This window comes from Anabas testudineus, chromosome 13 (assembly GCF_900324465.2).
Source record: "Anabas testudineus chromosome 13, fAnaTes1.2, whole genome shotgun sequence".
Lineage (NCBI taxonomy): Eukaryota > Metazoa > Chordata > Actinopteri > Anabantiformes > Anabantidae > Anabas > Anabas testudineus.
In genome coordinates this window covers 3,454,350-3,479,436 of record NC_046622.1, presented here as the reverse complement: position 1 = coordinate 3,479,436, position 25,087 = coordinate 3,454,350, and the positions used below count along the sequence as shown (strand labels likewise).

The 25,087-nt window shown below is 39.8% G+C and overlaps 1 protein-coding gene across 1 annotated transcript in view; it reads left to right on the top strand.

The window, feature by feature from the left end:
- Positions 1 to 21,528, top strand: part of caln1 (calneuron 1) — a 39,756-nt gene extending 18,228 nt beyond the window's left edge. Inside the window, exons 4-6 of the mRNA XM_026376010.1 lie at positions 927 to 1,039; positions 15,964 to 16,120; positions 21,182 to 21,528. Coding sequence (XP_026231795.1) covers positions 927 to 1,039; positions 15,964 to 16,120; positions 21,182 to 21,309 — 398 coding nt within the window. The 3' untranslated portion in view covers positions 21,310 to 21,528. The remainder of the gene's footprint in view (positions 1 to 926; positions 1,040 to 15,963; positions 16,121 to 21,181) is intronic.
- Positions 21,529 to 25,087: the final 3,559 nt, after the last annotated feature.

The window sequence follows — 25,087 nt, the reverse complement described above, 5'->3', positions numbered from 1 at the left end:
TTCAATTCAAATCTAAAGATCTGTTTCTCATTTAACTTCCAGTTGTCAGCCCTTGAGTTCTCATACTTCCCCTCACCTCCAATTTACAGCAACAACATTCGGTGTTGATTTGGTTCATCTAAACATACTGTAGAAATAATAAAACCAGACAAACTCTTCACAGGAGGTGTAAACATCTCCCTGGGATCAAGAAAACTTTCCACCTAAAGAGTAAAAGAAACATGTTTTAAAAATATTCAGTGACATCGATTTAAATCTATAATCTGAATTCCTTCTCTCTGCAGAGTTTTGACGTTTGTGTTTTGGAAGCAACTTCAACAATGATCAGCAGGCGCTCAGCAAAGTACAGATGGAATCGATGTGTGATACAGAGATTCAGTGTGGTGCTGTAAACTTTGATCTGCTTCATATCCAGTTTTATAGTCAGAGCTCGCTCTTGTCTTAGTGGTAGATGTTTTGTACTGTCTGATTTGAAGTGTCTGGCCTTAAGTTATAATAACAAAGACATAAAAAATGCAGACATCTTTTACATCCCCAAGCGCTACGATTACAGTCTGTGTTACGGTTACGGTCTGTGCTTTAAACTTATTTAATCCAGGAAGAGTTAATTTCTGTGTCCTCCTTTTCCCTTAACACTCGACTTCACTTCCATGCACTTCACTCATTCAGCTGCAGGCTGTTGGCTCCTGGGTGCTCTGCTCAGGGCCACGTCAGCCATAGTTGTTCAGGACAGAAACATCATCTGTCAGTCACTCTGCCTTCACACTCACTGGAGACCAGTGAAAGGCGACCAGCAAGACGGTGTTCCTGCTGTGTGAATGATTTGTAAAGTATAAAAATGGGATGTTGGGGATGATGTTACTTACTGTACGACTCGTTTGAATGAACGATTAGTGCGTCATCAACTTGTCTTGTCTTCATCTCAGGTGACGGACAGGTCGACTTCGAAGAGTTCATGACAATCCTCGGACCCAAACTGCTATCATCTGAGACAAGAGAAGGCTTCCTGGGCAGCACAATAGACACTATCTTCTGGCAGGTAAAACCTAATTCTCCTAAACACATTTGTTCAGTTGTGTTTGTTGAGGCACGAGTCATGAATCGAACCATATAAAGAAACATATCGATGAGCGATAATGAAAGAATCCTGATACCAATCTTCAGTCAAGTGAATCGGGGATTCATCCTCGTCTTTGCCCTTTAACACACATGAAAAACTGAAACAGAAGACCTGATTGAATAAATGCAATTTTTTGTAGATGTTTATAATAATAAAGTATCAAGATGCATGGCACCAATTAAGATGACCTAGAAAGGGATGGAAAAAGAACGGGAAGATAGAAAATAGCAACATATGAATGTTTGATTAACTTAATTATATTTTGAGAGAAAAGACTGAGACTGTGTTTTCTACATTTTTAATAAAGTTTCATGCTTTGTTGTTGAGCTGTGATCTTTCATAATAAACCCAGACTTCAGTGGATTTTATCTTTCATACTGGTACAATTACTTCTGTATTGAAGGGCAGAACAAACAAATGCATAATACCCAGCAACTGACGTCCTGTGAATGATACTGTGACTCAGGATGATGATACGGGGCCTTGACAGATGTGCCTTTGAGAACCTAAGGAGAGTGACAGAGGAGTTAGTGGGATTTTTTAAAAATGAAAAGGAAACAGGAGAAGATTTCAGGACTGTAACAAAAGCAACTGACTCTGAGTGAGTGAGACCGAGTGTGATGAATGTGCAGTAGAGTGAGAAAATATGAATGGGAATGATGACAAATCGAGCAGGTGTGAGGGAACGAACGGGGCACTTGGCACTCATAGTAACACTTGGCGAGTCCATCCTCTTGATGTAATCATCAGCTTGACCCAGGCTGTTTCTCGGGGGCAGGAGCTCGTGGTTTACATCGCAAAGACATGAGTCTGTGGAGGTATGTGTGCGGTCTGGGTGAATGTGCTGCCAGCCCCGTTTGTTTCTTCTGCTCTTCGACAAACCCACAAATCCAAGCTGGCACTGACAAACACGTCATCCGCTGTGTGGAGCAAATTCAGACGAGAAATGTACCATCAACCTTGATTTACCCTGATTATTTCTCCACACGCCTCACAGATGATTAGCTGCTTGAGGTATTTTGGTTTTGTGCTTAGTTTAGTTTGTTAATGGACTATGAGTCTCTGTATGAGTCAGCTACTATCCGTGTTTTCATTTAGAGTTTAGTCATCCTGCTTGAATATATGAAGTTTTCAAATGGGCTATTGTGAACTCAAAAAGTTCACAATAGTGGAGCAGATGCAGCCGTTTGGACATATACTCAGAAATGTTATGAATCCCAGAGGGAAGCTGCCGTACCTGGTACAGCTGCTCTCAATTCAGACAGAAGGGAACAACCAGAAAAGATCCACACCAACACAAATACGAACTAACATCAATTCAAAAACAGGCCCAACAGTAATATTTACAAAAAACATGTATTGATGAATTACATTTGGTGAAGAGGAACGAGCGTTATGCAACAATAAAGTAATGGAAACGAGTACACATGAGGAAAAATAACACTACTGCTTGTAAGCTTGGGAAACACTGAATAAACCATCAACCACGACAGCTCATGCTGCTGGCTCATTATGTCACACACACAAATCACAATTCAGGAACTGAACTTCCTGTTAGCGACTCTGGCATCAACACAAGCATTTACTTTACTATGAAATAACAAAGTATACATAATATGTACAGTCATTTCTTCCCTTCTTGATATTTGTGTTTGATTCTCTGCAGCTGCTCAATTCAGTTTTACTTTGTGTGCTAACATGAAATAAGACGGTGAATGTGTAACAGTAAATTATTATCAACTTCAGGAGTGTTTGAGCTCTTCTGGCTCCTGTTCATCCAATTTCAAATGGCACCATGCTGTTTTTAACTTGGAGAGCATATTTCACAATAAGCAACAAACTAAAAAGCAGAAATAAAATATATATGTACAATGTACAATATGTGGTCAACAAAAAAGTGTTCTGAAATATGTTAAAAAATTAAATAATCGATGGCATCATTTTCCTTTTAGACCCGAACACCATACACAGATTAAAGAACGACTCGTTAGTCATAATGCTGTGTAAAGTTATTAGGAAATTCAAAACGAGCAGTAATTGTTGTTTTAAATCAGATGTTCATCAGAAAAAAAGCAGGAGGAAGTAGAAAATCCTCCAGCCGTTTTTAATAAAACCAGAAACCTCTGCAGTTCTTTGACTGATCGACCCCCTTTAAAGCAAAATGTGAGTCAGTTAGAATACGCAGCCTTTTCTATCAACATGAGTCATGACGAGCTTCCGACAACAGAACAACCAAAAGCATTTAGCTGAAGGGTTCTTAAACATAGTACTCATTAAAATCCAGTTATCAAAGCAGTGACCAGTGCTTCACAGATAACGTTTTCTTCCATCTGGCATTTTGAAGGATGTTGGGATTAAATCTGTGACACAAGCAGTGCCCGGCTAACTCGTAGGAACCTCCCTATAATGTTCTGGTTCAGGCTTTTTGAACCATGGGAGCGGTTGAGTTCCTGTCGTAGCTGAGAGATTTTCTCATTCCACTAATGTCAGGCAAAGTGTCATATCCTCACCAGCTGGAGTGATGAGATAATGATTCACCCGCAGTCACACATCCACCTTCCTACTCACTCGTGCTCTTGAACAGTTTGTTAATGTATCTAATTATCTCGTCTGGATAATTGAGCTTTTAATTGAACGACCGCAAACATATTCTGTTCCTCTGTTTTGCTAATCATCGTCGTCATACAGTAATTGGCAAAGACGGGGGCTTCATTAACAGTAAACACACACTGGATTTTCATAAACACATTTGTACGAGTTGTATTTAATCTTAAATTCACGTGACACAGATGAGTCTCGTCTTTCCGTTGAACATTTTAATTAAATTATTTTTCCACATCACTTTATTTTTGATGTTTTCTTAGGAAGGACTGACGTTTTGATTTCCACCTTCCTGTGTGAGATAATTACTGAATGTGTGTGGAATTCATACTTTAGCAGATCAAGGCTCCTCTGTGCTTTTAATGACAGGTCAGTGTCTCTTACAGTGTCCTAATTAATCCCTGAGCAGGACTGTGAGTCATCATTGATGGTGATGTGTGACAAGAGATCCGAGTACTGTGAGATACACAGCAGCTCTGAATGAGACTCGACGAAATGCAGATCATACTGGCGCTGTCATAATTCAGAACTTGTGAAAACTCATAAGCCGTTACATGTCGACAATCATAAGTCATAACTTATCAGAGTTCCACCTCTCTGAAATGGGCTCATGGTGACTTTGGTACTTGCAGATTATTGTTACTGAACCAAACATTTGGGCTTTCTGTTCTGTTTCAGTTACTAAAATACTAAATCACTTTATTTTCTCTTTTTAGCTTTTCTTTGCAGAGATCGTGTCCCAAACAAAAACATTTGGAGGAGGTTGTCTGGAGCACATTAGATATCGATGTGTTACAGAATCAATACCAGATGCTTATTCAGTGAACTGCAAAACACTGCTCTGCCCCGGTTTGATTACTTTTTATTTTATAAAGCCAGAGAAGCTGCATTTCTGCTATAAGGTGTGGAAGTGGTGAGAAATATTGTGAAATTTGGTACAGACTTAGCCTAATAATAATAAACCTTGGCAATCAGCTCCAACCCTTCTATGTTTAAAGGGCTCTGCTGATCTAACATTGTAGGAACAAGGCTGCACTCTTCAAACTCTGCAAAGTTTGTCTTTAAATGCAACTTGAACCTGACAAAGTGAGAATGGAAGATTTCATTTGCTCGGATGCCACATTCAGACTGTGATTTTTGAACGTGACAAAAGCTCCATTAAGGCTCAGAGAGCATGAAACTCTTTGTGTCTAATGTGTGTTAGAGGGGCTCTCGAAGCTTGAGGGATATTTTAGTCTGGTGATTATATTATGATGCTTAACACTAGATTAGTTTAGATTAGATTTAATTATGCGTTAGGAGAAATCAGGCCAGTGAAACGTTAAATACTCTAATACCTGATTGTGTATATTTGCCTTTGCTTGAATTTCATGACGAATGAATCCAAACCTCTTACTATGCTATTGTATAATTCATGACCTCGTTAATCCTTTTGCAGGGCTCAGCTGGTGTTCACATGCTCGGTTAATCAGCTCAGTTATTCCGTGATATCGAAACTAGACTAAAGGCTGTTTGTCTAAAAACTGCAGTGAACTTTCTGTGACTTACTAAACACCACCACAACCTATTCAGTATTCACCTCACAGCCTTTAATATTAAGTGAGAATAATCTCTTGAATACGGAGTCCTAACACTTCCTCAGTGGGCATGAAATGCAAATTGATGCTCATCACTTATACATGAAGTTTAAATGTTGACAAATTCTGAAATATTAAACGCAGTCGGTGGCGTTGACACTGTAAATTCAATCAATGTACATTTCAACGCACAAGCATGTGAAAAGTTTGCACAGTTGCACGGCTGCACAGTTTGAAATATGTAGACACACCTTTCTGTGTGTTTGGAGAAACATAGAGAAGCAAAGATTAGTGTGCTTGTTGGTGAGTTTTTGCAGGTAAGCAGGCATCCAGGAGAAATGGCTGATTAGGGGCCGTTTACCTTTTGTCAGAACAGCATGAGTGGGGTTATTTTAGAGCTGTTTGCGCTATAATCATCCTGTGTGCTTTTCACTGTACACCCACGTTGAATAAGCTGAGTTATTGCAGCCTCAAGGAGGAATATTTACAATCAATTTCCACATGCAACAAGTTGGATTGTTAACGTTTGACTTTCTACTGAATTAATCATTTTTCTAATCCTATTTTTAAAACTATTGGTACATTGTGCATTATTAAATACCCATAATATAAAAGCAGAATTATTATTCTAATGTTTGATTTGTGCTGCTCAGCAGCGTAACTTTCAACATGATTCTCATTGTTTTATCATTTCCAAATATCATTATTCATTTGTTTTTATCACCATCAAATAGTAAAGAAACACTGATATCTCATTACTTTATGGTAGAAGTGGTAATGTGGCATTAGGTTCATTATCTTCAGAGCACAAACAACAAAATCTGAACTCTCGTTAATTTACCATTAATATAAAAAATCCTGTCTGTATCACATAACAAGCACATGAATGCTTCCTCCAGATAAAAGTGATTATGTTGTTTATTTGTTGGGAAATGTACAAATCGTGGAGACTGCTCGTTGGTTCATCTTAGTTTTGACAGTTAGTGTATCCAGTAACCTTCTGTATTATTACTTTTACTATTACGTACCATTATTCCATTCAGCATTTTGAAGTTCCCGACATGTGCACACCTGTCTCTCTGAATACAAAGCCTCTGCCTCCTTCAGGTCTTATAAACGTAGAGGTTCGTCATAAATCAGCTTCATAAATCCACATTTTTTCTGTCTTTTGTGCCGGAGCACCGTTTTAGATTCATTACGCCTGTGAACAGTTCATCTATTATACATGAACCACAATGAGAGAGGTGAGAAAAGGCCAATATTTATGTTGGCCCCTGTAGAGCTAGCCTGATGCATGGAAGGAAATAAGAGTAAGTTATGAGCTCTCTAATTGTTTCTGGCTGTCTTTAGGGCATGTAGATACAATATAAGCATTATGTGTCATGCCCTGGGGGGTTTGACAATGACCAGCGGATAATTAAGGATACTTCATGGTGAAATTGGCCTTTTTAAGCCCGACTGACTCAAAGCTCTGCAGGGAAATTGACAAAATTATAGATTTTTCAAGCATTTATTGCTTTGCTGTAGTAACATTCAGTCTTCCACTCCTTACACCTTAGTTGCACATTTCTATTTCAACTGTAAGGAGCCTCAGGCCATCACGGTGCACATTGTCACTAATGAAGACAAATACACACAGTTGAAAATAATTTCTTATTTATTCGTACTCATCCAGAATCCAAATCTATCATGTGTTTTAGAGAGGTGCTTTTAAAGATCATGAGGTCCCTTCTAGATCTATTTAGACTCTGTGCAGGAAGTCAGCACACATTGTTTAATGAGATTCTGTATCTTTCATGTTTGATTTTCACCAGTGTCACTCAGGACAAATACCCACTTAGAGAATTAAAGTGCCAGCGATGTCAGAATAGTATAACAAACTTTATTCAGTTAGAAGATTTCTGTTTCTCAGGCTGAGTAAAAGCAATGACAGTATTTTGGCATGCCTGTTGGATACCAAATCCTACTTTTGATTAAATGTCCACAATCATTATGTTTTTCACCCTCATTGGTCACACAGATGTGGGCATAATTCCAAGGTTCGCCAAACAGCCGTGCTAAATTGCTAAAAAAAACTAAATGAAGATATCTCTGGAAGAACTGCTGACTGTCAGTTTCCCTGCTCCAGGCAGGTAATATGAAATCAACCAGTACTACTCTGACAAACGACAGCTGTCTGAGAGATTCAGGAGCGCCATGCTGAATGTAAACACACTGTAAAAGTGTTCTTATGCCTGCTGGGAAGGCAGAGAAGGGAGAAAAATAATATTCCCTTCACCAGACATCGTCCTGAATAGCAATGAAGGTGGCACGGACACATTAAGAGAACCACAGTAGCACCCACACACATGCACACAGCCTCGCTTCACATCCATACATCTAATCACCCTCCTTCAAACATTGTGATCTGCTTTGAGTATCGACCCTGTGATGTGCTCATCCTCAGATCCAAGTGCAGAGGTTGGGAGGTGAAATATGGAGGATTATCAAAGTGAAAATGACTCCATTTGTCTCAATCGCGCCAGGCCTTGCGGTGCTATTATGGCACAAACGAGCATCATTTTGATCCTTGGCCAGAGTCTTCTCCTCTGAGGTGTTCACTGTGAGACAGAATGAGGTTTTCATGATGACCTCCAGATGAGTTTCACAGTGCTAACTTTTCTCCACACCAAAATGCTTTTGCTCTTAATTTCAAATAGAAATAGAAGATTAAAACTTTTTATTGTATCATTAATAGTTTGTCCATTTAAAAACGTAACAGAATGATTAACATTAAGGTTTGACACATAACATCAATTTCCTACTTGTATGTGTGCAGTGCATGTAATATGTTTGACGATGGCAACTAGCTGAGTTATACAGAAACTGTTTGTAGGACACATTACTTCATCAGTATAACATCTGTGGGTGCAGCATAAATAGACACAAATGAAGCAGAATATGTACAGTAGCACAGAAAGAGTCTTATCCACATTAAAACCTTTTCGAGCCACCATGTGTAAATGTTCATGTAGTCGGCTGACAACGCTCCTTCTCCCAGTGCTGAAAACATGGATGTGGATGTTTGAGGTTCAGTTGCTTGTGGAGAAGCTGCTGCTGCTGCTGCTGCACACAAGCCTCCTGAAAAGTGACGGCTTATCTTTGTCTCTTCATCTTGCGTCTATCACATGAAGCCTCTCTCTGTGATTTAGAGAAGCCTTTGTGCTGTGCAGTATGTGACATTTCTGTTCCCTTTCCCTCGTCCCAGCCTCTCCTGCTTGTGTTCTGTGTAGCTAATTGCATGTGAGTCAGCTTGGCTACCTCAGTGATTCACTTCATTACAGCTCTTTCTCATGCAGACCGCAGCTCTGAGAAGTGTCAGCAACACATTACTGCGTTTTCATCACAGTCGCCTAAGTTAAAACGCACACTCCTGCCTGCCGACACACACACTCGCTCACAATTGCGGAGGATCATTTGTGTCCTTGAGTGCCGGAATCTTAATGATGTATCTGTCAATCAAAATAAATGCCTCTAATAACATTATACTGACATGTTGGATTTCCTAGAGACGGGCTTCTTCTATTTTTTTCTACCAAGTAATCACAGTGTAGAATCCTATTTGGATGAATAGGGAAATTCATTTGTCCGCTAAATGCAACCAAAACAAGGTCTGTTTCTCATTGTTCATCATTTCACAGCATAGATCAGCGTGTTAGCAGCACCTGAGATGTGGTTCAAGCTTCATTCTCCAAGCAGTAGTTCAAAAGCCCATCGGGCCAGTGAGGATGAATATGGACGTATACCTTGAAAAGATTTAGGCCATTTACTCATCATTCATTATTTAGCATTTTAGTTTGGTGACATTTCCTGACGTGATTCTTTTCAAAGCTGAACTCGTATTGCTGCATGAATTAACATTTCCCCTTGGCTTTTAGGTGTATGCTTCGAGACCCATGTGATGCAGTTCTCCACACACAGAATCAGAGAACCTAATGTGACATTTCTGTGGAGATGATTTTAATGTCGAGCATGTGGGTCAGAGTTGTTTTTATGCTCTGGCTTTGAAAGAAAATGGTGAAACAGGAAACGATCTCTTCACTCTATTCTTGTGTCTCTGAAAGTTTAACAGGAAAAAGGTAAAAAGCTGAAAAAGCTCAGTTTCAGAGCTTTGTGTTCGATGACTCAGTCCTGCTCTGCAACACAATCAATCATGTTCTCTTTGTTTGGATTGGGCTTTAATTTGGTTTGGGTCCAGTTTAAAAGGAAATAATAATGTTTGGACCACTTTTAATAATAAATAATGAATAGTTTTAAGTCAGAAATATACTGTCTGTAGACTTTAACATGGTTCCCGTGGACAAAAGAAAAGGTCAAATTGGAGGTGAATGATTTCACGTTCGGATCGAGTCACAATAGGATATTAAAGCTCCAAGTAAAACTGTGCTTTGTATTAATTTGGTTTCCCATGTGTCCCTTCCACCTCTTCGGCCCTCACTGCCTCTTCTGTTCCTCATTCTTTTTCAGTGTGGGTAATGAATTACACGAGGCAGGGCATACAGATGATGCTGAATGCACTAATGAAGGCCGTGACCCTAAGGCGGCTCTTCTATCCTGCTCCACTCCAGGGGTTAATGGGAGTAATTTCTCCTTGATTAATCATACTAACAGTAATTGGCTATTGATAACTTGCTCAGTGGCTTGAGGCAGTTCCCTTTCTTTCCTCACTTTCCTCAGATCCTCCAACTTAAGCCATCGACCGTCTGCTGTCCTTTTGATTTGCTCCTTGCGATGGCATTATGTCGCTGCACTCACAGCAAATGAAAAGTGCATGCAGAGTGAGTGAGGCTGTTGAAGTGAGTATTACATCCTGTACAGAGGTTCAGATAGATTTCCCTGAGGGATTCGCTGCCTGTTAAATACCTGATGAGAGCATTTGTCTGAGCCACTTTGATCACTCTTCCGTTGTCTACCTGTGTCTGAAGGAATCACAAAACTACTTACAATCAAGTTATGTGTGATCGGGATTTAATAACTCGAATAGGAAAGTTTCCTTAGAGCCTGAAGTACAAAGGTCTGGCCCATAAGAAGTAAAGTAATTTTCATCAGTGCCCCATGTGGCCAGTGTTTCTGTCACTTCAACATTCCAGGAGCTGGTTTAAGATATGTGCTCCTATTAATTCTGCCGCCTGTTACGACTCTCATGACGCACGTGATGTTTTCGTTTTTACTCCATTAATTTTCTGGCCTTTGACGGCCGGGTGATGCAGTGGTAATTGAGATATAAATTTCCCCTGAAGGCTTGGGGCCTTTCAGTGGAGTGGGGGGGGGGGGGGGGGGTGGATTGGCTGTTTAAAAGCAGAGATCGATAAAGATGCTGAGCATTCATTTTAACAAGGAAAATAATGGGTGCATGTCGAGCCAGGGTATTAAGCATGAGTAGAAAAGGGAATAATGAAAATGTTGAGCTCTAGTCTAGTGATGTTACCTGTGGCACATCCTAAAAAGGTCTTCTGAAATACTGTAGACATGCATTAGTTGCTTTTATTAATATTTTCAGTTAATGTATAGAATTACACACAATCACAAAAGTCACAAATGATCAATTTCTTATCATAGATAACTATGGGCAGCAGGACGACTGGATAGTATAGTGGTAAGATCAGCTCCTCATAAGACACTGACAAAACTTTCATCACTGGAAAACTCAGCAGCAGATTCAGACACTGTGTTGTGAATAATGCAAGAGAGAGTGTGTGTAACCTGCTTTGTAAATAAATAAAAAAAAGTCCTGCCAATAACCATTGTCATAAGCAGCAGAAAGGTTTGTGGGGGTGTCCTGGAACATGATCGCTCAGTGGGATGGATCGTTAGATGGAATAGATTAGTTCACAGACGCTTCCTTTCTAAAAGTGGGATAAACTGCTTAAAACCAGGTGCAGAAAACATGCAGGTGCTGCTCACATTTCAGTATCTCGTTATTCTCAGTTAAATCTTAGGTTTGTAGTTTGAGACAGCTTCGGTGGTCTTTAATTGTCTTTGTTCAATGGAAGTTTGAAGGTTTGTGTTAGTTTAGAAATCTTTTATACAGATATAAAATATTTCGCCCGCTACACCTTTCTAGCTCCGTCTCTCTTGGCTGTCAGGCTTTTGTAAAATGATTTTTCTCTTCAAAGTTGTGCATGCTCTCATACACACACTGCATGGCAACAACATCCACAGGTTGTATTAGCAGTTTGTGAAACTGTCAGGATGCTGCTTTTAAAAACTAAGAATCAAAGAAGCATCAGATGTAAAGAGATGTCATTTTAACAAAGACAGGGTTAGGATGTGTTGAAACGAGTAGATGTTTGACTGCAGCTACTCACAGTGTTCTCCTTTCACATCCAGTGACCTTCCAGGACAAGCTTGTGCGCAGCTGCAGCACGTTTCACATGCAAAAAATCTTAAAAACAAAACTCTTGCCAGACAATCTAAAAAATTCGATTAGCAAATGCATGTAATTGGATTGTACAGTGTGTATAGAACATTATCTGTAACTGCATAATTTGGCTCTTCGGCAGTGGGCTGAACTCAGCAGATGGATGGATGCGGGCTCTTGGCACCTTCTCACCGCCTGTGTCTGTGTGAGCAGCTAAACCTGCCTCATTTGCAAGTGTAGAGGAGAACAGAGCTTTCGATTTAGGGTGACTCCCCTCACTCATCTTCAGCACTAAATCCACTTTGCAGTTTGAAGAACAGGCACACAATCAATCAAAACAAGTCCACGGTTTATTCCAAGGACGGTGCTTCTGCCAGGGTGAGAAAATCAACCTCAATTCATCTCCTTAGATTGAGCTTGATTGTTCCATAAATCCATAATGTAATTATAGTTTTATTGAATTTTGATGACACTTGGTGAAGACATTATTTTAGATCATGTTTTATGATGATATTTCTACAGCATCAGTTTCCATAACGGCGACATAGCATGACAATACGATTTAAAACGAGCCTGTCTCCTTAAAATAACATTCATCTGCACCTAAACTGTGATCACTGATTATGTTGGGATGCAGTTTTGGTTGTCGGTGTGTGTGTGTGCTTGTGCTTGTGGGGACCAGTAAAGCTGCTTCGGTGTCTTGTTTATGTTGCACTAATGCTGATTAAAGAATTGGTTAAGTTCATTGATTCTTAGATTTGCTGGTGCACCTCGACATCGCTCGACCCTGTCGGGGATTCATCATCATTTCACAGAGCTGCAGAGCTTCAACCACAGCAGGTCTTATTAGTGACATTTCAAAAATTTCCAGTCTCCATTAAATTACAATTCTGATTGAACTTCTGTTAAGACTGTCTGACAAAAGACGACTGAAAGTTTCCTGACCATGCATGGGGTTCAGTATGAACCTGTAGGTCACACAACGCTGGGAGTCCGACTAAAGATATTTTCCTTTGCAGTCACTTAAGGTCATGAGTCTTTTCTAGCTCTATTTCTTTCACCATATTCTCCCATAAAGGTCACTCCATGTTTGAATGTGAATATAGTCTGAGTCAGTGGGAAGTGGAAAAAGTAAATCTATATATTTTTTTCTTATTCACCACTGGTGTTCAGAATGAGTCCTCTGCCTTGTCTCTTTCCCCAGCAAATGAAGCTCCAGGGGTCTCTTGATGTTGTCCCCGAGCGATGGCGTCATTAATAGGCAGCAAGGTTGCACAATGGTCAAATCCACGAAATTAGAGCACCAAACGCAGGATGAGAAGTGGCCCAGGAGTTGGCTCTAACATTTAGTGTCAGATGCTGCAGGATTGCTCCAGCTGGACCTGTCTGTTTAGGACATTTGAGCGTTGCTTTCTTTCTCTGTTCCCCAGAGGGCGATGGGGAATCAGCAGAGCTCTGTTGTCTGTGAGACAGCTCATCCAACTTGATGCACAGGATGGGTGATATTAGATAGAAATGGGGAATTGGACACAAAGACCTTATGAAATTGCCTTAGCGTTTGTGAGTATAGTTGTGAAAATGGACCTGTGGGGACACAATGATGATTATTATCTAAAAAGTATGCTGCAGCTCATTAGCTTCAGAATGTCTTCTATTGAACATTAAGTCTTTTGAGTCATTTGATGCACACACTGTACCTTTTTATAATTTAAAGTCATGTTATATAACATTTTTAAATTATATTTCAAAGAAATATACTTATGAAAAGCAGTTTAAAGCTTATGTGACCCAGACTTGATGCGGCCCAGTGTGACAGCTGTACATAAGTATTCCATTAAAAGCAAATATCTCTGCTTAGTTGGTAACTTTTGCAACTTTTTATTTATTCTGATTTCATAAAACTAATATTTGAAGCATGTGCTGGGTGTCTCAGAGTCGATTGATTTCAAACCTCATGCTACAGAACCAGTACCTTGATTCACCAAAGTTGCATATTATAGATTTTTATTCTGCAAGTTTGAATGATGAACAAGAAGAAAGATGATCCAGGATTTGTAGTGTTGAGCTGACAGATCAATATCAAAATCAGTAGTTTCTGTAGATTACAAATAGCTTTTTGGGACCTGTGGGAATCGTTTTATTGTTTTTAGGTTCCCATTAGTGGTTATTGAATTAGTTATTAAAGGGAAATTACGTACAAATTTGAAGCAAATATTAAAACTAATCAAATCAAAGCATAATGTAGTTCAACAGTTACAACAGTTATTAACAGTATGGGAGCATGTCTAATTTAGAATAATCAACAGTGTGTGTGTCCAACAGCTACATAGATCAACATGTTTCCTGTAAATCTATATTTATAAAGCTCCACTGAATAGCTGCTCGACACATAACTATTTTCCTTAAAAGCATTAGTTCTGGGTATTAGTGCAGTAATGTGAGATTCTTCAGTATCATGGCTTATTAATTCAGCTGATAAACTCAACCTTGATATAGTACTGCATGTTGTTACTTCACCACTCCCCCAGAAGAAATCACTCTAAGTGCATTAGAGAGAGAAAAATAATACAATTAGATAATTTAAATTTGATTTATGACTCTATTATTACACACCTTTCCTTCTTCCTCTTAGATTAATGACCTAGCAAACAAAATATATAAAACCCACCCTGAAGTTTTCATTAGCTTTGATAATTAATCTTTACGGAGGCTTATTAACATTTGAGGGATGATTGGGGTGTGTGTGTGTGTGTGTGTGTGTGTGTGTGTGTGTGTGTGTGTGTGTGTGTGTGTGTGTGTTCGTTAGCTCCCTCTGAGGAGGAAAGATAAATCGTATTGATAAGTGTGATTTATGTAATCATCTACACAGTCGACCAGGAAGTCCAGTGGCCGTCGTCCTTTTCTCTTTTCGGATGTTTATCATTCATTGCGATATTGTAAAAAATACAAGCTGGAAATTGGCATTTTAAAATCTAAACAGTGAGAACCTGATGAATGTTTGGTTCTACCCACACTGTTTTTGAAAATGTTAAAAAGTTGCCGGATGTGTCTCTAGTTGCTTTTAGGTTAAATAAACACTGCATGCTCCAAAGTCATGTGACCACATGACCTCACACCATATGCTAATTCACACACATCTATACTGTACCTACAGTTTTTAATCGCAGCATTTTGTGGTTATATAATCAAACAGGTCAACGTTGTGATGAAATGAATCATGCAGCACTCGAGCAGCTACAGGTTCCTTCACCTTGGCTGCTCAGTTTTCATCATTTTCACTGAAGCGACTTTGAACCATTTGAAAACATCTTTTGTGATAAAATTGCTTGGCTATGACATCATGCACCAGATTGTCCTTAAAGCTGGTTACAGGCCATAAGAGTGATTAAAGTTTAGTTTTAGGCTCATCTGCTTCCACATATAAACACATATAGCTGTTTTTATGCATCTTAAGAAACAGGAAAGTGCCGTGAGTCTGGGATCCGGTGAGCACCAAACAGTGTGGTCAGTGACGGGCTTTTCGTTATGTTTGTGTCAAAGTGACATAGCGAGTGCTGCCTGTGAACCAATAGACTGTACGTTCTCTCATTTGCTAATTGTGTGTGTCACTAAAGGCAAATAACGAGGGATTATAATCAGCTGGTCAGCAGCAGCAGACTGTATTTGAATAATGTCCTGACAGAATAAGTGTAATAACTAAGAGAGGATATATGAAAAGTTTGTTAATGCCAGTATTCAGATTGATTTAAAGGATTTCAGCCCTTTCAGCTGCTTCTGCGCGATCACTGTGTTGTTAATTAATTCATTTTCTGTCACTGAAGCTTAATTGTGCTGCTGCTTTTAATTCAATTCAGAATCCTTTATTTGCTTCATTTATCCCTGAAGGAGCAATTGGAGGCTGAAAGTCTGGAAACAAAGCACAAATTGACCCCTGAACAACACACATTTAAAAATGATAGATTATTTTATAATTGCTGTTCTCAATTGTTTAGGGAAGTTTTCAGATGGGACGTGTGATCAGTAGTGAACGTCCCTCTAAAAATGACCCTTAGTACCCTTAACGTGAAGGCGTCAGAGCAGTGAGAATTAGGAGGATTCATGATTTATGCGCACTTATTGTGAATTGTTAACAAAATCTCAGTAAGTGACAAGATTTGTGATTAGTTCCCACATTAGTACTGGTTCATACTCAGAAGTGCACACAGTTTATTTATGTGAAAGGAAAATGGTCTCTCCTCCTCTCATCTCTCTCTCTCTCGCTGCAGTTTGACATGCAGAGAATCACCCTGGAGGAGCTGAAACACATCCTGTTCTACGCGTTCCGCGACCACCTGACCATGAAGGACATTGAGAACATCATCATCAACGAGGAAGAGAGCCTGAAGGAAAACTCTGGGAACTGTCAGACAGAGTTTGAGGGAGGTAAGCACAAATGCCCGAGTTAGCTTCACACACAGGCACTTAGGCAAGTGTGTGTGTGCATGCGTGTTATAGACATACACACTATACTGTGTGTGTGTGTGTGTGTGTTGTGAGGGAGAAAGTAATCCATGCTGTCAGAAAGAATTTGAGCCTTCTCATCAAGATCTGCAGCCAGTAGAGTTGCAGCACACCTGCTAATTTATTGATTTGCTGCGTTTGTAGGGACGAACGTCAGCTGGTCACCTGTTCAGAAGTGGTGCAGATAAAATATTCATGACCTCTCTCTGCAAAACTAGCTATCTAACATTTATGGATATGAGAGCTGCAGAGGATATTCAATGACATTTTCATCCTCTGGACATAAAAACAAACATTTATTTTCATTTATATACAGAGTGAGACACTGCGGGGTCTTTTCTACTCTGGGACTTAGAGACTAGAACCTAATTTACATAACACATTTACAGTTAAGTAGAAAATTAAACTTACAGGCAGCCTAGTGTCACAATGCTCAGTATGCAGTTCACCATTGTCACCACATGTGCAGGGTATTTACTAGACCGTACATGCATGTAGTCTCACTCAGTCTCATTGCCTTTTAAAGTCAAAACAGCTCATTATTGAGGCTAACGGGGAGCAAATGTTATTTTAATTTGAAAAGGACATTTGTAAATGAAACTTGAAATGTGAACCATTAACCTTGAACCTTTAGCCGACCTCTAGCCCTCTCGCTGCTTTTTCAAAGCTCATTAAAGCAGCATTCAGACAAACGTGTAGGTAGAAATGTCATGATTATTAAACAGTACTATGTGACTTTACAGATTGAGTCTCTACCTCTATTGTGTTTGTACCTTCATTGATGCCATGTGTGCTCTGACAGCAGCCAAATAAATGCTGCTTTCTCACTGGCATCCATTTTGACTTGATATCATTCACGGGTTTGGGGGTGTAGGAATTGCTGAGTCACAATTTTACCAGATCTCACATGTCCTGAAGGCAGTGTGGTCGAGTATGATCCCAACCTACTCTGTTATGCAGTGAGACTGTCCTCACCAGAAGTGTTTGCAACATTAATAATACTGTATGTGTGAAATTCCATTACTGATTCTTCCTTCTTGACAATGTCTTGTTTATTTCTTCTGTGAGCTGAAACAATGCTCAGAAACTGAACAGCACTTAATGTCCCCTTTTCACCACACCTGCCTGTGATTCAGTGCCGGAGAGAATTTACTCAGTTGGTGTCAATGAGGATGCACCAGCACTTTATCTTGTAGTTGTATTGACTGATGATGTGATGATTCTACTGTTTGTGTGATGAAGACTGACCACCGCAGGAGTGTTCACAGCAATCTGTGGCCCCCAATGAGTACCACCTGCCACACAGGGACACCAAAATGTATTCAGAGAAATCAATACATGTGTGTCACAGTGCGATTCATACTGAATACAATTCATCATCCTACTCTGGTACGTATTGCTTCAGCTTTTTGATATATGAGGTAGTATAAGAGGCACTTGATTTCCCTCTCGCCTCACCTCACTCTGGAATCAATATGGTGTAGAACTGAAAAACAGCAGAATAAAGAATGTAACCACTGACTCACAGACGTTCACCAGACACTGATTCATTGCTGAACAAATTGCACCAATAGCATAAAGCGCAGAGAAAAATACCGGAGTAGCAGCTGTCCAGGGGAGTACCTGGCAGACAGTCGCAAGCGTGGAAATCAATTTAGCCATAAGTTTATAGATTTAAGGGCTGTGTGTTTGCTTTTTGCGTATCCATGATGTGGACTCACAGTGCTGAAAGTATTTTTTTTAGAGTTCTTAACCCCTGGTTCTTAAATTTTAGATCCCAACCTGATGTTGATATTTGTTTTTAACACAATCACTAATATATTAAAAATAGTTAAACCTGAATCGAACACCAGCTTTCACTTAGTTCACCCTGTCCAGCAAATGTCAGTGTTTTTTTAAGTCCTTTCCCTTTGCCACCATTGAACAGATAAAAATGCAGCTGTAATATGGGAAGCATCTCCTAGTAAATACAAAAATAGCTGTTTGACCCAACACTGAAGCAGATGTCACAGCAGTGAAGCCTCTGGACCATAGATGGCACCAAACTGTAACAACAGCAGCTCTGTTGTTTGCTGGTGTCCCTACTTGTGTTTGTGCACTTGAAGCTCACTCGGTGGCTCCGAGTCATCTGTCTGGAACCAGCATACACTTCATTACCTTCATGACCACAGTGGCTCACTGAAGAAAATCCTTTGTGGATATTTGGCAGTGGTTTCATTACTCTAGGCGGTTAAGAAGGTGTTTTATGAGGCTGAAGGAGGTTCAGGCGACTGGACTGAGAACTAATGTCTAGACCACAACTCTCCTGCCATCTTATTAGTCCAGCCAGCAGCCGAGCACATGGTGTTTCTATTGACACTTTGTTCACCTCATCATTACTCCTCCAACTATAGATGGTTATTTGAAATTTCAGTAGAGCTGTAAAGGTAACACCCAAAGATACCGGCTACACTCGTCTAAAGTGCAGTTTCATTTGTTTTAAATATTTTCAGGGGCTGATTGTCTAAAGAGAGAAAAGCATGCTGCTGCTCTAATGTTACGCTAGAGACACATTTTTTACTGTAACGTCAATTAAATAACCTCACCGTAGTTGCATAACTTAAATTAGATTTGTGTGTTGTCACAGGAATAATGGAAGTTAGAAGTTAACAAAATGATCCAAAAGAAACAAGATGTCATTGGTTCAATGTTCAGACTCACAGGGTCAAAGTGATTCCTATATGCTTAATTTCCACTGCTTCACTTAGCCGACACATACGACTGTGATTATACACTTCCCCTCCACAAATAAAAAAAATGTTTTTTTTATTCAACTAAAAACAGGTAAGAGCCTCGCACTGGATAATTACTGCATGGATGATTATGTTTCAGCTGCCAACAAGTAATTTAACCCTAACTGGTGCAGTGAGTAGCTTCTCATTTCTTAAACAACCACGTCTGAAGACACATCCTGTGGTCGTGGACAAGATGTTAATCTGTTTCAGAAGGGTCAAACTATCGGCATGAATCAAGCAAACCGTAAAAGTAGAATGTTTAATAGTGAAAGTGAGAACTTTTTAATACCCTCAATGTGAAGGGAACTCACAAGATTGTGACTAAACAGCTGTGTAGCCTTAAGAAAACCATTTGTCAGTGAGGCTGAAAAAAGGCTTCAATTTGCCAGGGAGCATAAAGATTGGACTCTGGAGCAGCAGAGGAAGGTCATGTTGTCTGATGAGTCCAGATTTACCCTGTTCCAGAGTGATGGGAGCATCAGGGTAAGAAGAGAGGAGGTGAAGTGATGCACTCATCATGACTAATGCCTACTGTACAAGCCTGTGGAGGCAGTGCTATGATCTGGGGCTGCTGCAGTTGGTCCGGTCTAGGTTCAGCAACGTTATGAGCCTAAAGAATGAGGTCAGCTGACGACCTGAATATACTGAATGACCACGTTATTCCATTTCTGGAAAAACAAAAGTTCTTAGTTAACCTACTCCAGTTAAAATCAGGGTTTAAACGTGTTCTTACTTACTCTTACTATGTGCAAATAATAACCAATATAAAAGTTCAACATTCATCCAGTGTCGGTTACATAATGTTGCTGATTGGCTGGATGCTCATATTAATAATAATGCATTTGGCAAAATTATTATGTGCAAGTCTGAAATAGTGTTTTTCAGCTTGACATTGCCAACTAATGACACTGCCTCAAGAAATGTGAAGCATTTCTGCCCTACTTTCTACATGGCAATTATACTTTTTTTTTTTTTCTTTTCAACAGCATTTTTGATGACTTCAGTGCTTCTTGAGTTGAGAGTTAAAAATAGAACGAGCGATAGAGTGAGCAGTGTGGCTCTGGGTCATTGGCCCAGCTCACTTAATTATCGCAAACCGGTAAAATCATCTCAGCCACTCGCAGTCCACCAACGCACTGCAGGGAGGAAGAGCTGCTGAGTTACCGCTCGCCGCCGGAGGTTGATTCAACCAGAAAATGATCTTATGGAGGGGTCTGGACTGCTGTCGTGTGAATGTGTGTCAGTGTAAATTAGTACAGTCCCCTCCAAAAGTATTATATTTGAACAGTACAATTAATTTGTATTTACTGCACATTGAAGACGTTGGGGTTTAGGATGAGATGGAGATGAATGTTCAGGATTACAGCTTTATATGTATCAAGATGCAAACCCCACATCAGAAGCAAGACTCTGTAGTCAGGTTCAAATTGCCGGAAAAGAGCAGAAACGAGCCGCAGATGTGCTGGAAGAAAGTTTCTGGGCTGATGAGACCAAGATTGACCCCAACGAACGTGATGAAAAGGCCAGAGTGTGACGGAGCAATACTTCTGCTTGTGATTCAAACTATACAAGCTCATCTGTGAAGCATGCTGGAGGTAGTGTCATGGTGTGGTCATGCATGGCTGCTTCTGGAACAGATTTACTAATCTTTATGGATCACATAACTCTAAAGGATATCAGCAGGATGAATTCGTAGGTGTACAAAAATATTTCACCTGCGAATTTACTGGAATAAATGCATCGTATTGCATTGTACATCCTAATTCATGGAAAACATGGCGTACTTAGAACAACAGATCACCTACAAATATCTTTTCTGCAGTTTGGTTTAGTCTAACAATGAAAGTACGTGTTAAAATCGGCTTCAGTCGTGACCTTTAGTAGGTTTATTTTGTCACACTCGTCTTTCCAGGCATCAGAAATATTCAATTAAGCCAAACTCTTTGCAGTGTTATGAATCTTGGTGCAGCTGCTGTTGCTCTTGTTTTCCCTGTTGGGGCAGTTGACCTGTGAACTACAGGTACAACTACAGTAATAATATACGACTCCAAATTAGTTTGGTGTCAGTGGAACTTCTGTTAGTCTTCATTATCTTCTTTCTGGAGCGTAGAAGATGATAAATTGAAAGGTTTCGGAAACAGAAGTGAACAACCTTGTTCTCTTATGTACTCTTCTCATCTTTCTTCTGATCTTCCCGTTTCTCTTTCAGTTCATCCCTCAAAGAAGAACCGTCAGACATGCGTGAGGAAGAGCCTCATCTGCGCCTTTGCCATGGCATTTATCATCAGCGTCATGCTCATTGCAGCCAATCAGATGCTGAGGAACGGCATGGAATAGCCGCAGCCACTGTGAGCGGGAGAACAAGCCAGCCTGCATGTGCATGCCAGGGGGTGAGGTCTTATCCCCGTTGAGAGGAAAAGAACCACAAGGATTAACTTAAAGTATCGATCGACAAAATCGGTTTGCGGAATTATTCTTAGTTTTTTTAAAGAGACACCCAATGTTCAGTGAAACCGTGAAGCCAGCATGAGGAGTCATGCAGGACTCCCTCCCCTTTACTCTGACAGGGACACTCAAGGGCTGACATTTCACATTAAACTCTGCTGTCTCTGTTTCCCTGATGCAATAAAAAAATGTTTTCTCTTTTTTTTTTTTTTTTTACTCAGTGCAGGAGTTCAGAGTTGCTCGCTTTTTCAGCAGGCGAGATGTGAGATGTGACATGTGTGTCTGCAGATCTGTCACCCACCAGGAGCTGAGCTAGCAGGGCTGCAGTCTGGACTGCGAGCGGAAATAAGAGGACAGGAACAGTTGCCCTCTTATTAATGTTCCTGGAAGGATGTTGGCAGAGCTGCACGCTCTTGGAACTCTCGAGGTGCTAAGATACTTCAGCTTTCAAACTTTCTATTTTCAACAAATGCATCTGTGGGCTGGTATGAGGTGCTGGCATCAGTTCATCAGCCGTGCAAGCAAAGCAGTCAGGAGGGTAAAATGTTTAATAGCAGTTCCTGTGTCGTGGCCCCCTGATATTCATCAATGGATACAGGAGTTCTGAAAGATTTGGTTCTTCTCTCACTGCTGGTTGGTTTGAACACCGTTTAAAGCTCAAAGAATATATATTTTGTTTAGTGCACTCCAGTTATTCTGTGATATGATTTAATTCAAGTTTTTAATCCTAATCTGCCTCAATCACTGGCATCAATTGATGATTTCCTACATTTCCCAGAATGACTTGGGACAAACCCTATATATGTGATGGCACATCATCTGGGTTTGGCCAATAACTTATAAAGGGGAAAAAAGAAACCTGAAAGAAACCAAACATCAAACGAAGCTAAAGTTTATTTACAGTGTTGAAGTGCGTCACGGTGGATTTTTCAATCACCAGTAATCGAGTTAATGAGTTCTATCTTCACGCTGTGACGTTTACATCCCCTCAGTTTTCTGCACAAACTCTTCACAGCAGCATTTCTATGGGTGATCATGTTTCATGTAATAGTTCTGATTAGTTTTCAGTTTAAATATACTAATGGAATTACAGGATTATAAGATTCCTTTTTAAGTTCCCCCTTATTCCCAGTCTATGTTTCATATATAACTCTTGCAAAGGTTGCACTGATCTAACCAGCTCACGATGGTTGTGGAGCCAATATTATTAGTTCACCCTACAATATGCAACTTAAGCTACTGTTAGCATGAGACCCCGAATCAATCCACTCTGCTCTTGGCAGCCCGCCCCTGCTTTTCTCTGCTTTGCTATTTACACTCCACCATGCTCTGCACTCCTTCAGGTAGTCGTCGTTAGGGAATTACAATAGATGAGATTGCTACCAGACCAACTAATCAAGTAGAAATCGTTGTTATTGTCTGATTGGTTAAAGGCCGCCTTACTCAAATATTTTTAGAATCAAATCTCTCCAGACTGCTGCCAGGCTGATCTGTGAGTCTGTGTCCACAATGAGAGACATTATTTGTATTAAAAACAGTTTCCTAAAAGTGGTAAACTGTCGCTTTAACATTGCAGATTAGTCAGTACTGAAAATAACTGCTAGTAGCATCCATTAGAAATGAGATTAACAAGTATGTCCAAAGAAATACTATGTGCAAAAGGCACTCGCCATATAATATTTAATTTTTTTTTTTTCCTTTTAAAGTAATTTTGAAACAAACTCTGTAAACATTAGGGTGTGTGCAAACTTTCTCACAGCACTGAATAATTTAAAGAGCTGTCTTAACATACTGTGTTCCTGCTGAGGCTGGCTCTGAACTCCTGCACTGACTCTCATCTCCACATGTAAAACCCAGCTGGGGGTCGGACACACATATTATCAAGTGCATGCGATCAAGTCAGTGTCTTCTGTAAATAATGTGAACCGTGTTGAAGTGTCTGTTGAAGGTGTACAGTATCTCTGAATGTGCATGACTGTTGGTGCTCTCTGCTTACTTGGGTTCAGAGGTGCAGGGAGGGAGCTGAGCAGACAAAGGCGACCGCTTCATCACAAACGCGTCAGGTGCAGGCGTTAAAGGCCCTTTCTGCTTCCTCTCAACCCTCTTGCCAAAGCCATAGAACTCTGCAGAGGAGAACTAGACAACACAAAATAGACGCTTTTCCCTGTTCCCACATGGAAACACAAGATCGAACGGGCATTTGTATTTGGCAGATATATGTCGATCACGTAGGACTTGGTTTCCTCCTGTTGTTTTCGCACAGTACCTGTCATCCATTCCAATGAAATGATGAGCAATGCAGTAAGTTTGTGCAAGAGTGCCATCCAGAGGCGAAGTGAGCTCATACTGTCCATGCATTTGTCCCATCACAAGGTTTGTGAATCACCCTCTAAGCACTATGGGAATGTGATGTCAGGCAGGACTCTTGCAGCATTAGATTCACAATGTAGGGAAATAGTTGATTTCTATGTATGATGTATAGGCTGAATTTGGTCTACCACCAACACTGCAGGTAGAGCAGCACTCGTATTTGAACACGTTTAAGCGCGGCGTATTTCTAGGAGTAGATTTCTTGCCTATGGCAGAAAGTCTTTTTGAACCTGTAAAAGGTTTCATTCACAGATGATTTATCAGTGTAACATTTTGGGGAATCCGTAATGAACGGTCTTCAAAACATTGTAGGACAAACTTCTTTTTTTGTTTGTTTGTTTGTTTTTTAAATCAGTCACACTAATTAAAATGAGTTGTGTTGGTTCTTATTTTGTTTGTTTGTTTTTTTAAGTCAGTGTTGAAGTATTGGTAGAAGTTGTACCACCACGTTCACAGCTAACCACTGCTGGTCATGTAGTGGTTCGCTGGAAATGTTTGTTTGTTCTTTAAGAAGAACTTTATTTGGCATTTTTCACTTTGGTAATTTTAATATTTTTTTTAAGGATTTGATTTATAGTTACTGTAGTTACAGTTTTACTGTGATCCAACTTCCTCCGCCCCTACAGAACAGTTTCACGTCTCGATCTCTGAAATAGTTTTATTTTGGAGGGGAAAGCAGTGGCTCTTCGGTAGCATGGTGGATGGATCCCACATGTTTTTGTTATGGATCTTTGTACATAGCTAATATGACAGCATATCTATTAGACAAGCACATACTATACATACTTTGCATGTGCAATATTTAAACATGTTGACTAGACAAATACTTTCAGTTGTACTATTTATTAGAGAAATAATTCTAATTGTAAATATGGAAATCTGTACAAAGGTCAAAGAATTAAGCATTGATGCAATAAAAGTGTGTTTTTAAATGGTGCTTTATTCTTTACTGTAGACTGGACTTATCTGAAAGATGGAAGCATCACTTTTACATAAGTAGACAGGGTAGGTATCATGGTGAACGCACTGGTAGGTCAACACAGGTGGAAAGTAGCTATGTACACAAGCATTGTACTCAAGTACAGTTTTGAGTTACTTTACTATTTCTAATTTTGTACTTTTATTTTTTACTTACTTTCCCTTTCAGTTGCAGTGGTAGAAGTAAAGTGTACTTTTTTAATTTGACGGGTTTACTTTTTAGTTACTTTGCAGATTGTTATAAATGAATTATATTTGTGCATTATTCTAATTAACTGCATTAGGTTGACTACTGCTTAAGCTACATAGTTTTTTGGAATTA